General features: G+C 29.8%; 1 protein-coding gene across 1 annotated transcript in view; it reads right to left on the bottom strand.

Annotated features, from left to right (window-relative positions):
- Window positions 1-7,333: 7,333 nt before the first annotated feature.
- The window catches only part of LOC106460415 (sodium bicarbonate cotransporter 3-like), a 100,243-nt gene continuing 93,500 nt past the window's right edge, over window positions 7,334-14,076 (bottom strand). The window contains exons 24-25 of the mRNA XM_022387128.1: window positions 10,794-11,041; window positions 7,334-8,476 (exon numbers count right to left, since the gene is read on the bottom strand). Of these exons, the coding sequence (XP_022242836.1) occupies window positions 8,263-8,476; window positions 10,794-11,041 (462 nt within the window). The 3' untranslated portion in view covers window positions 7,334-8,262. The remainder of the gene's footprint in view (window positions 8,477-10,793; window positions 11,042-14,076) is intronic.

Raw genomic sequence — 14,076 nt, 5'->3', positions numbered from 1 at the left:
GTTTGCTAGATGGGGTAGGCGGATATATATAAGAGGGGAAAACGTGACGCGAGAGATTATTGTAATGTGTAGATAGATAGTGAGTAATTGAACTGCAGTCATACGGTATTGTTGAAGTTAACGTTCGTTCGTTATAGTGTTGTTCTAGCGCGAGTATTGAGATTAAGTGTATCGCAGAGTTATATTCGGAAAGAATAAACCAGTTTTATTAAGTAAAGACTTGTGTCGCTTGAGTTTCGTCGGAACGAAGTTACGGAAAATCAATTAACACACGGAGACGTAACAATATCTTCTATAGCATGAAAAACAACAAAATTAACCAACGATATTATTGACTCTCTAAGAACAGTATCAATGGAGGAGAAGAAATAAAATTAGAAACCTTTATTTTTTAAATGAGCATTATGTTTATAAATTTATTTGAAAATTATTTTCTCACAAGTTGCTTGAAAACTGTATAAGAAGACTGGGTTATATTTGAAACAATTGAGATTAATTTTATGGATAAGAATTTCTTTAATTAACAGTTCAAAGTAGGAATTACCATTACATATACTAGTGAATCCTAAGTGAGTTACTGGATGTCCAGTTTCATATCTGTGGTTTTGGATCACTAAATTGAGTGGATATTAAAGGATGTTATTTGATTTAAGTGATTCTTCCATGTGCTCATGGACACGTTTAGTTTTTCTGATATAGGTGGCCTTAGAGTCACACGTGTATTACAAACAATCCAAGAGCTAATAGAAATAGGTAGAGGATCCTTTGTTTTAACCAGAATATTTCTGAACAAACTATTTGAAACTCTTATAAACATTTATTTTATAGTTAATAAATACCCAGGTTTCACTGATAATCCTAGGACAACAAAGTATCATTTTCTGAACAATTTACATCTATAATACAAAGTTCTACCCACAGATCAAATATAACATTATTTTCAAACCATCCTTTCTATTTAAGCTTTCAATAATTTTCTTGGGGTATCCATTATACAAGTATTTCATGGAGAAAAACAATTTCAAGAAGTAAAATAAGTTGAACAAATCTTAAGAGCTCAAATTAGATTTGTTAGGTTAATGTTATATCCTAAAAGAATAAAACTAACAGGCTTGGTGAGCTGTCCTGTGAACGTTTTTTTTTTTTAATAGCTTGATAATAAAAACTTTATAGATGAATGTTGTGAGTTTAATACTCAAGGAAATATCGAACTCCACCTTTTGATCAAAAAATGATGAAAATTTCATCAATGTAACATTTGTAATATTGAAGTTCTCTGGGCAGATGTACAACCAAGATTATTTGGGTTTGGGGTGACTAAAAAGTGTTAACCAGGGTTGGGCATAGTGGGGATCCGATAGCCACTTGATCAATTTGATCATAGTTTTTGTTTTGTTTTTCCTTTTTACAGAGTAGGTAGTTAAGATTCTAAGTTGTGCTTTAGTTAAACTGTAAACAAGAGATTAATTGTTAACAAATGACAAGGAGTCCAGGACAGTCAGTTCATTAAGTGTTAATGATCTGAGATAATGCACAAGGAACTTGGCTACTTTCTGTGCATTCTGGTTGATGAAAGTAAAAGGATAAGATGTAATGGATGGGGCTACTTATGGATCTTAATAAGTTCATATGTTATATCAGGTTGTGACTTACAGTAATGTAATTGGTTTAGTATTATCAGTAATAGTTTTTGATTTTAACTTCCTATATACTTACTTAGTTTTAGAGCAACATTTTTAATAAAATGATCCAATAAACAACTTTATAAGTAGAATGTTTGTCTAAAAAAAGTAAATGTTTTTAATCTTATTTATTTTTCTCCCTTGCCACTATTTCTAGAAAATCAACAATACTAGTTTCATTTTGAGTTTACTTACTGATTACGTATATTTTACTACACATTACAAGTATACCAAAACCTTCTTTACCATAAAAAGTTGTGCACTTGAGAATGATCGGATCAGTGATTAAAACTTGTAACTGTTCTGAAAAATAATCTTCCTTTTGTAAAAGCTGTAACTTGTAAAAAAAAATCAATACTACGGTTGTGTTGATTAATTTCATTATTGTTCTTGCTTAATGCAATTAGAACATCATTTTGATCTTGTATTTTTTGTTGTGCCCAATTATCATTATTTTATTATATCTGATGGCATCCTAAGAAAAAAAAACGAAACCTTGCATGTATGTATTTATATGTAATAAACATCTCACAAATTGGAAACAATGTTTCTTGTAGGTTACATTAACAAGTAAAATTAAATTATTACAGCAGTGATTATCGATCAATTTAGAGAAAGAGAACAATTGCACTGTGAAGATAACAAAGCATTCCATTCTAGTTCTATGTGTAAATATAATTTTTTATGTACCTTACATTACAAATTAAAAGTTTTAGCAAAATACAATTTTGCAATTTTATAAACAGGAATAACTTTGTAAAGCTTTCTTAACAAAACCATTTCTACAGCAATAGTGAAATGGCATAACTCGGTTTGTAGATTATTTTTTATAGTATCACAATCACAAAGTGAGCAAAAACTGGCATCTTTAGTTAGATAGTAAAGTTTAAACAATTTGTTACTTGCATGAACACAATTTTTGTATAATAACGTGAATGTTATTCTAGTTGAATAGTCCTTGTTTGTTAGAATTTATGCTTTTGAAAGGTGCTGTATCTACAGTTGTGTTGTACCAACATATCCAGAAACAGTATATACATTGTTTCCCACAGTTTGTATTCAACAAAGCAATATGAATAGTTTAATAACTATCCCTACTCTCTATTTATTAGTAATTTGTAATGTAATACTGTAACATAATGATTAATATTAACTTTTGATAAAAGCATGTTACATATATAGATCACAACTAAACATAAATATCTAATAATGAGTGTAGCTAATTAAATATCAAGTTCAAAATATATTACTTATAAAGACTAAACATATTTGCCATAGATTAAATTTAATAATTTTAAAGTTATTGTTGTTACCTATTATTATACTTAGATATGCTTCTCTTTTCCTTTGCCAGCCAGGAATCTCCACTAAGATATACAGTCCCATCGCACATGTGTTTTTAGCATATCTGTTGCTTTCTACTTTTATCCTAAAACTAAAATGTTTTACTGATCTGATATTTAATTTATTTTGTTAATTTATATTCTAAGTTTGGATTACTTCTTTGATAAATGCAGCCTAACGAACACTTTTATAAAACACTGATTTAGGAGGTGTATAAATTCCAAATCTTCAGTGGGTGCTCTTTTTACTTTATATTTTACATAATGTTCAGAATTAATTAATCTGGTTTGAAAACAATTGCAATGATGACACATTTCTCTGAGCTAAAATTTGTTGTAAAAGTGCTATGCCAAAATCTGTAAATATCACACCACTTTTTTTTTCAGCCGGTAGACACCAACTTACCTCACTCATTTATATTTTGAAATTAACAACTGTAGATGAGTAATATGTTATGCTTTCAGTTGGACTGAATCCAAAGAAACAGTGTTGTTCTTACAGAAAAGTTTTTTGCCAATTAACTTTCTTTACAACTAATAAGGAAACCCACAATTTTATTGCAACAGGTATTACATTGCTAGGTGGATTTTAAAACACCCTATTTTGCCATCAGAAATATAATACCAAGGTAATGACTACTAAAGCTTAAAACTGAAGCACTAAATATTCTTCACAAAATATTTCATAATCACACTTGTATTTACACAGTCCCCTGCTTCATGTGAAAATAAAATAACACACTGTCTTCTTCCCTTATTTGTTTTTACACAGTCATAAATTTTTCACAGGAAGAAAAATATACATCTACCTTTTCTCCTTACATTAGTCACTTATCGAATGGGAAAAATTACATAATATTTATCTTCTGACCTTGTTTGTTTTTACATATAGTCACTTACATTCAGGTGGGAAGAAAATTACAGTTAGAATACCTATATTCTCATTCTGTTTACCCTTTTGCCTCATAGTAGAATATACTATTTTGCTCCTCACTTCATTTGTTTTTACACATAACCATCCGCTTCAAACAGGAAAACTACAAATATCCTTCTCACCTCATCTATCATACATAGTCTCTTGCTTCATATGAGAAGAACATACACTTCCCCTTTCATCTTGTCTGTGTTTATACAGTCCTGTTTCATACGAGAAGAAAATTATCTTGTTTCTCATCTGATTTGCTTTTACACATAGTCACCTATTTGAAATGAGAAAATTAAACTCCATCTACCTTTTCACTTTAATGCGTTCCTCAGGTTTATAAGGTATAACTTTCGTAATGGTTTTGCACCACAGAGAGTCATCAGTAATACTGTTCAAAGTTTACTATAAACTGGCAGTAAATTCACAGTCGAAATTGTATCATGTAATTTTAAGCTACTGGAAGATTAACTTTTGTCTCTTAGATTTCTGGGTGTGGTTAAGTTAGCTGCTGAATCCTAATAAATATTTTTACTTGAACTTTTCTTATTTTACATTCCTGTAGAAATACTTGAATTTAGCAAGAAGAGTTGGTACAAGATGATTATATTGAAGACCATAATGTTTTTTAAGCAGGTTAAAACTTGAAAACTTTATGGCACCTTAAGTTACACAAAGGTAGCACACACGATAATGTTATATATATATTTTTTTCTTCATAGAAGTACTTTTAGATAAGCAAAATATCCTGTTCAATTCTTTTGTCTAGGTGAAATATAAATTATCTGCAATCACAGTTGTTCTTAATATTTTCATGATAACTAGTGCCTTTTACGTTGTTGCATTCAATCAACAAATATAAAACTTTTGAATAATAATTCCCTACTGATATTGAGTAGGATGGTGATGATAAAAAAAAATAAACTAATTTTCATAAATGTTTAAAAGATCAGATTATTAAAACTTTAAAACATGGTGGAGAAGTTAATTTATGGAAGACAATAAAAACTTTTAACAAGGGTTAGGAGCTACAAAAAAAAAACACAACACTGCAACCTCAATATTTTAAACAGTAACAAAGACAGATATTTTGATATACCTGTTCCATAAGGCTAACTCAATTATACATACACAAATAAAGAACAAAACAGTATAAAGATATAAGGCAACCTTAGTTTAAAATTAGGAAATATTTAAACTTTTCAACTAAATAAGAACCTTAGTCACGTTCATAAGCCATTCAATATGTCACTGTAAACGTAATATTGTATGGTCAACTTTGGATAGAATGTATTACTTTATTGGTGTGTTACACTGAAAAGGATTAATGAAAACAAAAGCTAACACTGTTTAGTGCTTACAATTTGGCCATTACAAATTTTAAAAACAACAATAAAACTTTACAATCTATTACTACTTCAAGTACACACTATTGGTACAGTATTAAACTTGTACTGGGCCAGGTAAGAATTAAAAGTAATTATTAGAATTACTATGATATTGCAATTAATGGTTGTATGTCGTGGCTTATATTCCATTTGAAGAATGTCTTACCACAAAGTCTACCTCCTGAAGAAATGAAAACCAAAACAAACGAGACCAGGTAATAAAGGGTGAATACCAATGTCTGCTATCAATAAGGTTTAAACTACAGTACCCTCTAATAACAATGTCTGCTATTGAAAGAGTTTAAACTACAGTACCCTCTAACAACAAAGTATGCTTTGATAAAGTTTAAACTACAGTACTCTTTAACAACAAAGGGTGAATACTAATGTCTGCTATCAATAAGGTTTAAACTACAGTACCCTCTAACAACAAAGGGTGAATAACAATGTCTGCTATTGATAAAGTTTAAACTACAGTACCCTCTAATGACAAAGGGTGAATAACAATGTCTGCTATTGATAAAGTTTAAACTACAGTACCCTCTAACAACAAAGAGTGAATACTAATGTATGATATTAATAAAATGTAAACTACAGTACCCACTAATGACAAAGGGTGAATAACAATGTCTGTTATTAATAAAGTTTAAACTACAGTACCCTCTAATGACAAAGGGTGAATAACAATGTCTGTTATTAATAAAGTTTAAACTACAGTACCCTCTAATGGCAAAGGGTGAATAACAATGTCTGTTATTAATAAAATTTAAACTACAGTACCCTCTAACAACAAAGGGTGAATAACAATGTCTGCTATTGATAAAGTTTAAACTACAGTACCCTCTAATGACAAAGGGTGAATAACAATGTCTGCTATTGATAAAGTTTAAACTACAGTACCCTCTAACAACAAAGAGTGAATACTAATGTATGATATTAATAAAATGTAAACTACAGTACCCACTAATGACAAAGGGTGAATAACAATGTCTGTTATTAATGAAGTTTAAACTACAGTACCCTCTAATGACAAAGGGTGAATAACAATGTCTGTTATTAATAAAGTTTAAACTACGGTACCCTCTAACAACAAAGGGTGAATAACAATGTCTGCTATTGATAAAGTTTAAGCTGCAGTACCCTCTAATACAGGCATCAAAAGTGGGAGTGCTGTAGCACCCCCACTTTTGCGTATTTGATTTATATAGCAACTGTAAATTTTAATTATTGGAAAATCTGAATATCTAGCCAAGCACCCCCATAATGCAACTTCCCTCTAATGACAAAGGGTGAAGAACAATGTCTGCTATTGATAAAGTTTAAACTAAAATACACTAAGGATAAAAAGTGGCTAAGATTGTTTTCTATTGATCAAGTTGAAATTACATTTAATGATAAAGAGTGGATAACAATGTCTCCAACTGATAAAGTTGAAACTGTATTGATTTTTATGACAAAAGGTAAGTAACAATATCTGTTGTTGATGGATGAAACTAGTTTTTCATATTGACAAGAAATGAACTATAAAACTATATAGGTAAGGGACATTTTGGAAAAGAGAACATGATGATAAGTTTATACTTATTTGTTTTGTAAGTTAAATTTTAAATTTCTCCTAACTGTGAGTGTTTGATCTAGATGTTTCTTTTTTTTTTCAAACTTAACAAGATATGTTCATAATAAACCAAATTAATTGTTACTATTAGATCTTAAACAGTCTAGTGAGAAGTGAAAATGACTATTAAGTAACAATAATCATTTATTTGGACAACTACTTTGTAATACATCTACTATAAACGTTATTGACATGATACTAAAACAGCCAACTTTTTAAGCCATTCAAAAAAATTTTACCACAGCATGTGAAATAACCTCAATGAAAAAAAGAAAATTTCATGTTAAATTATTGTTTTTATAACTTTTCATGTATAAATAAATGTTAAAATTATTTTCATAAATGTACATAAAAAGTTAGAGAACCTTAAAATATAATCAAAACAAGAAAAAGTAATATTTGAACTAAAGTTCCCTTATATTTTCTGCACTTTCAAACTCACAAGAAAAAATTATATCTTAAATTTCGAAGCAGCAATTAATATAAAATTCAAGAAATCAGATACCAAACAAAACATATATTACTGTATTAAATAATTTCTAGTTATACAATTTGGTTAACTTGTGATTAACCTATTTGTCACCTATTAAAAACGAACGAGTTTGTAATTAGTATGTTTCGAGAATAAGCTGACAATAACCCTGAAAAATTAACATTTTATAAATACAAGTTCAATTATGCATGTATTGTTGAAGGTGCAGATCAGTCAGAATTCTAATCTATTTGTATCATTTCTGATACTGATAAGTAAGATGAGTACTGCTTAAGTAATCAGACTTTAAACCAGCATGAGGTGTATCTAACAATTCCTTACACTCATGAAAATGCTGAAGAGAGGGTACTTTCCACATTCTCAAATTGTATACTTGTTAAATCCTATCAATAACATCAGCTGTCCATGCACTATACACAATAGTTAATAGTTCGTAAATCAACTTTTTTCCCATCAGGAAGCTCAACACACAATGGATGATCTTTGGCTTAAAGAAAAGTCACTTGCAGCAAATTATTCAAGATAATAATTTAATAATTTTCATATTATCTTAGCCTACCAAACAAATATAAGGGTGGGGTTCTGAGAGGTATCAGTTGATTCGATGTTGTTATAACTGCTCTTTTTTAAAGTGGTTCTTGAGACTGTGGAAGTCACAACTATAGGTTGAGCTAAACCTCTGAAGTAACAAGGTGAATCAAACATAAGAAGGGTTTGAGCGACACTGGTAATGGATCAGGCTGACATCTGGAGGCTCGGACATTTACACACCCTATCACCAGTTCAGACTATTAGAATTTGGACTAGAGGTCAGTGTAGTCAGACACTAGTCTCACTATGGTTAATCTGTTCCTCCATAGTGGTGTCATCTGGAAAATCTTGTTTTGATGGACTCTTGGAAGGTACTGGGCTTGGCTCTTGTATCTTGATTGTTATTCCACAGTCATCATCTTCTTCATCTTCAGCCATGGTTGAAAGCCGCTTTCGTTCCTCATCATTTATTGAATCATTTTTATTGCCTCGTTTTTTTAAACTATGTAAAGAAAAGATAAGTGCTGTTTATAAAATACATCGATAACTTTTAAGCTATATGAATTATCCTAAAATGTAATAATCCACAAAAAAATCTAAGTTATCAAATGCAAAAAAAAAAAAGAATAATAATACCATACTTCCTTCTATCTAAATCTTCTTTGAATAAGGTGTTTTAAAATCAAACTTCCTTTTAACTACACCTTCTTTTACTAAGGTGTTTTAGAATCAAACTTTCTTGTATCTACAACTTCTTTGACCAAACTATTTTAGAATCAAAGTTCCTTTTATCTACACCTTCTTTGACTAAGGTGTCTTAGAATCAAACTTTCTTGTATCTACAACTTCTTTGACCAAACTTTTAGAATCAAAGTTCCTTTTATCTACACCTTCTTTGACTAATGTGTTTTAGAATCAAACTTTCTTGTATCTACACATTCTTTGTATAAGGTGTTTTAGAATCAAACTTTCTTGTATCTACACTTTCTTTGACTACATTCTTGTACCTACATTCATATATAATATGATATATATATATATATATATATTTTGTGTAAAACCAAAGCAACTTCAATTTTCAAAATTCAGTTATGGGTGGGAAGAAAATACAGAAAAATGAAGGGAAAGAAAATATTAATGAAGTTCTTTGATGTGAAAAGATTTAATGTAAGTCAAATTCCACTCTGAAATCAATTTTACTTAGCTAAATATGATAAATCTGTATATAAGCTGTAAATAAGACAAGCTTTAAGTTTTAATTTATTTCTATGTTTAGTTATCTGAGATAGGAATTCTGTCTATGAATCCAATAAAAACACATCAAGAAAGATTTATATCATCATAGGCATTAGAAGCAAAACTAGTGGAGAGGTCAAGGTTGGAAGTGAAACAAGATCATCAGAAGTGCACCTGCTGAAACTTTTCACAATTAGAATGGTAAAAATGGACTTCTTTTGATGCATTGAGGGCCAAGAAATCGATGGAGCTCATGCAAAACACAATTTGAAAAGAAGCAGTTTCATGATTAACTTACACGACCTTCAGTTTTGTAGCAAAAGCTCAATCAAGATGGGAATATCATAAACCTAATGAAGCTTATGGAGTGGGGGGCATAGTGGGTGCTACTTCCCTCTGTTCCAATCCCTATGACCATTATAATAAAGATTGAAGAAATATATAAAAATGATACCCATCAATGCAGGTAAGGTTAACAAAAAACAATGAAAGTGCTATAGTAAGAAGTATGTTTTAAAATGAAAATTTCAACAAATACAGTAGCATTTGTTCTTTAGTTTGTGAGCAAAATACAGGTATATTATTTTATAATTAACTTATCTTACTCTTTCATTACAAACTTTTTTGTGAAACCAGCCTGTTTTCAGTGAACCAAATCACCAGTTTATTGTTACAGACTTCAGATCAATTTTAGCAATAAATTAATATCAAAAATTTAATTTTTATTAAAAGCTTTAAAAATGTACAAGTCATTGATCCATCAAAAGTAAGAAATAATAATCCATTTAAAGATACATTTACCTACCAAAACATGATTAAAAGCCTATCTAAAAATAGTATCCTTCTGCTTAATCACATAGACAGGATTATGAAAGGTAATATCACATCCACAGCTGTTCATTGTACACATTGAATTATACAAACATAAATAGTTATTTAGCATCTCCCATATGTTAACATGACCATGTATACTGATAACCATGTGCATACACTAACCAGTCATTATACTACTTCCTATATTATGTAACCATACTTTTGACAGTTTTACCTAAAAACTATTTATTCTGGTAAACATGTGCAGACACTAACTAGTCATTCTATTACTTCCCATATTATGTTGTCATTATTCTGAGAGTTTTACCTATCAACCATGTATTCTGGTAACCTTTCAGGCACTAATTAGTTATTTTTGTATTTCCTATAAGGTACCATGTTTTTGAAGTGTCACCTATCAACCACGCATTCAGGTACCCCGTGTCAACACTAACTAGTCATCTTAGTACTCCCATGCTTTTGGTAATGCTACTTAATAACCAAATATTATCATTATTACCATTATAAAATATCATTGTCATTTATTTTCATTATCAATTTATTTTTTAAGAGATATGGAAAATTTATGCTGTGTTCTTGTTTTCCCTTAATTCAGAATACCATGTAAATGATAGAGGAACGTTTTCAATGCCATACTTTTGGTCAACTAATAATAAGAAAATATACAAAATCTGATTAATTTGAGAAATAACCCAAAAGACCACAACAATCTCATCACATTTTAAAGCATGAACTAAGTCTATAAATACCTGCTTGGAATCATCAAGTTTGAAGGATTATCCTTTTGCTGAATTTTTGGAGTGCTGTGCTCTTTCTGTTGCAGACTCTGCCATAGCCCTGTTTTGTTTAGCTGTTCTGAGATGTTAATGTTAGATCGGTCTGAGTTCAACTGCTCATTTTCTTCTTTGAATTTAGCAAAAGGTATCTTAAGTATGTTACCATTTGCTAGAGGAATAGCTACATTTCCTGAACTGGCATTAGGAGGTATTCCTCCTACCTGTTAGATTAAAGATAAAAAACACTATAGTTAGAAATCTAATGATGTAATTTTCATTACATTTGAGCTCGCAAATATCTAAAGCGCAAAAAAAAAAAAAAAAGATTAAATTTTATTTATATTAAAATTTTTTCTTGAACTCCAAATGTCAACTGTTCTAATTCACTAGATACTACCTCAATGATCCTGTCATTAAATTATTCAGTATTTATGGATCAAAATAACTGTTTGGTAATGTTAACACTGGAAAAATGTAGACATTAAAATTTGTGCATTACTTTTACTTCAAATCACAAATAAAATGTTATGAATAAATCAAATGTGTAAAAAAAACTTATCACAGGATAAACAACTATATGTCTAACTGACTATCAGGTAGGTCCATAAAATAACATAAAAGACTCGTACACAATTACCTGTCTCTCTTTTTTTAAGTTCAGCTTTCATTGTCAAATATATATAATACAAACAGGGCAGGGTAATTTATTACAATGTAGTTAACCCATGTTATAAATGCAATTAAAATAACTTTAAAAGTATCACTTCTAGGATACATTTAAAAATCACCTTCACCCACATCACTTAAAATCACTTCCAGTACACAAAAAAATACTAAGTTTAACACACCATTCCAAACATTCTTCAACATAACTCTTAAGTCAGATTCAGTAATAAGCTTCAGGTACCATCCTCTGCATAAGTCTCAGGTAATGGTTTAGTGCTAAATTTTTTAGTGTCAGTTCCCTTCCAAAATTTGTCAGATGTGCATTGTTACCATCTGGGTAAAGATCTCACAGTCAAAAGCTACCAGTCCATTTTAAATAAAGAAAATCTTTACACCAATAATTAGCACTCAAGTCAATACGCATATATTACCGAGAGAAAACACACAACTCAATTTCCTTATAATTAAGCAGTGAGGAAAGAAAAAACAACAACAATGGGTAACCACATACAAATCATTAACATTAAAATAGTTTTTTAAAAATATATATCTTATTAATTCACTGTATTCCTAACTGTACTACAATATTAACAACTTGGACTTTCATAATACTTTGCACAACTCTTGTTCTGCCAACACACAGTCTTAATTACCACATCACATATCACAAAAAACATTTCTCCAATTATAATGCTCTGACATTTGCTCTTGAGCTGGAACAGTTGCATGGTGCCAGCTTCTGATGGAGTGACAGTGTGTATATATGCTGGGGAGTCTGAAAGAGCTCTACCAGTCGATACAGAGGATTAAAAATAATGAGTGTTTGGTTACGAAAGAGAAATTTAGAAGAAAACTGAATAACTTATTTTTTATATGTGTATTTTTAGTTTCTGAAGTTTTGAAACACAACTCCAATTTCAAGGGCTGAAGCAAAGTGGAGCAGATTCAGTAATCAGCTTCATGTACCATATACTCAACATAATTTACAGGATAGATTCAGTAATCAGCTTCATGTACCATATACTCAACATAATTTACAGGATGGATTCAGTAATCAGCTTCATGTACCATATACTCAACATAATTTACAGGATGGATTCAGTAATCAGCTTCATGTACCATATACTCAACATAATTTACAAGATAGATTCAGTAATCAGCTTCATTTACCATATACTCAACACAATTTACAGTATAGATTCAGTAATCAGCTTCATGTACCATATACTCAACACAATTTACAGGATAGATTCAATAATCAGCTTCATGTACCATATACTCAACATAATTTACAGGATAAATTCAGTAATCAGCTTCATGTATCATATACTCAACATAACTCCCAGGATAAATTCAGTAATCAGCTTCATGTACCATATACTCAACATAACTCCCAGGATAAATTTAGTAATCAGCTTCATGTACTATATACTCAACATAACTTTCAGGATAGATTCAGTAATCAGATTTGGTATTGTCATCATCACTGCTCCCAGAATTCATCCACTTTCATACATCATCGAAAGCATTACTCTTAGGATGCATTCAGTAATTAGCTTCACATATCACTAACAGAATACATGCAGTAACTAGTTTCGTACACCATCTCAAATATTATTCTTAGGATACATACAGTGATATTTTTTTAAACAAAAGCTTAATACCTCAGTAGTTATTATGATCATTCTAAGTATTCATCTGATGTGGGCTTATGATAACATGCCAATACCTTTAGATATAACCACACTTCAATAATTGGAAATATGCATTTGTTAAATGTTATTATTGTTTTGTTAAATTTTAAAATAAACTTCCTTAAACTAATATCAGTCACAGCAATCCTATGTATTATCTAAATAAATAAATGACACTACGAGTTTTTAGATCTTAATTATAATCTGACAGAAAATGAAATTTGGTAATTATAGTATGACAGTACATTAAATTAATGACTAAAAAAGTAGATAAAAAACAGGATCTCTGGCAAATCACAAATAGGAAAAGCCTTCTGAAGTGCTTCCAAATTCAAATATGAAATATTTCTTGTGATTTCTAAAACAGAAGAACAGCTCTTAGTAAATAATAATTCTATGAAAGAAAACCACTTACAATGAAGTGTTTGAACAAACTTAATTTCATTAATAATGTGCTATAGTAAATAATTTTCTTTTACCATACTATGATGTTGACAAAGACTTTAATAAAAATTTAAGAACTGTATGATGTGTAACACAGGAAATGTCTACAACAAACAAAATACCTTCAAAAAAAAAAGACAATTAAAATGTGTTGTGGGTAATTTAAAACCTTTTTTAAATATCATGCAAACTTGTAATGAAAAACAAAAATGTCTTAAAACATGAAAACATATCATGAAGAGTTATGGTATTTAAATAAGAAAAATGCAAACACTGTAATAAACAAAACAAAAATCTTTAATATCATAGGAAACAAAGATGTGCATGAAAAGAATATTTTAAAAGAAGAACTTAACATAAAAAAAGCCATTAAGTGGTTAGAAAAAATGCATAAGATTATTGGATAACATGAAGAACAGTGTTGAATAAAAACCAAGTTGCTAAGTGGTCAG

Source organism: Limulus polyphemus, unplaced genomic scaffold, assembly GCF_000517525.1.
Source record: "Limulus polyphemus unplaced genomic scaffold, Limulus_polyphemus-2.1.2 Scaffold766, whole genome shotgun sequence".
Taxonomy (NCBI): domain Eukaryota; kingdom Metazoa; phylum Arthropoda; class Merostomata; order Xiphosura; family Limulidae; genus Limulus; species Limulus polyphemus.
Note: the sequence above shows the minus strand (reverse complement) of the source record. Positions and strands in the feature narration are given on the sequence as shown.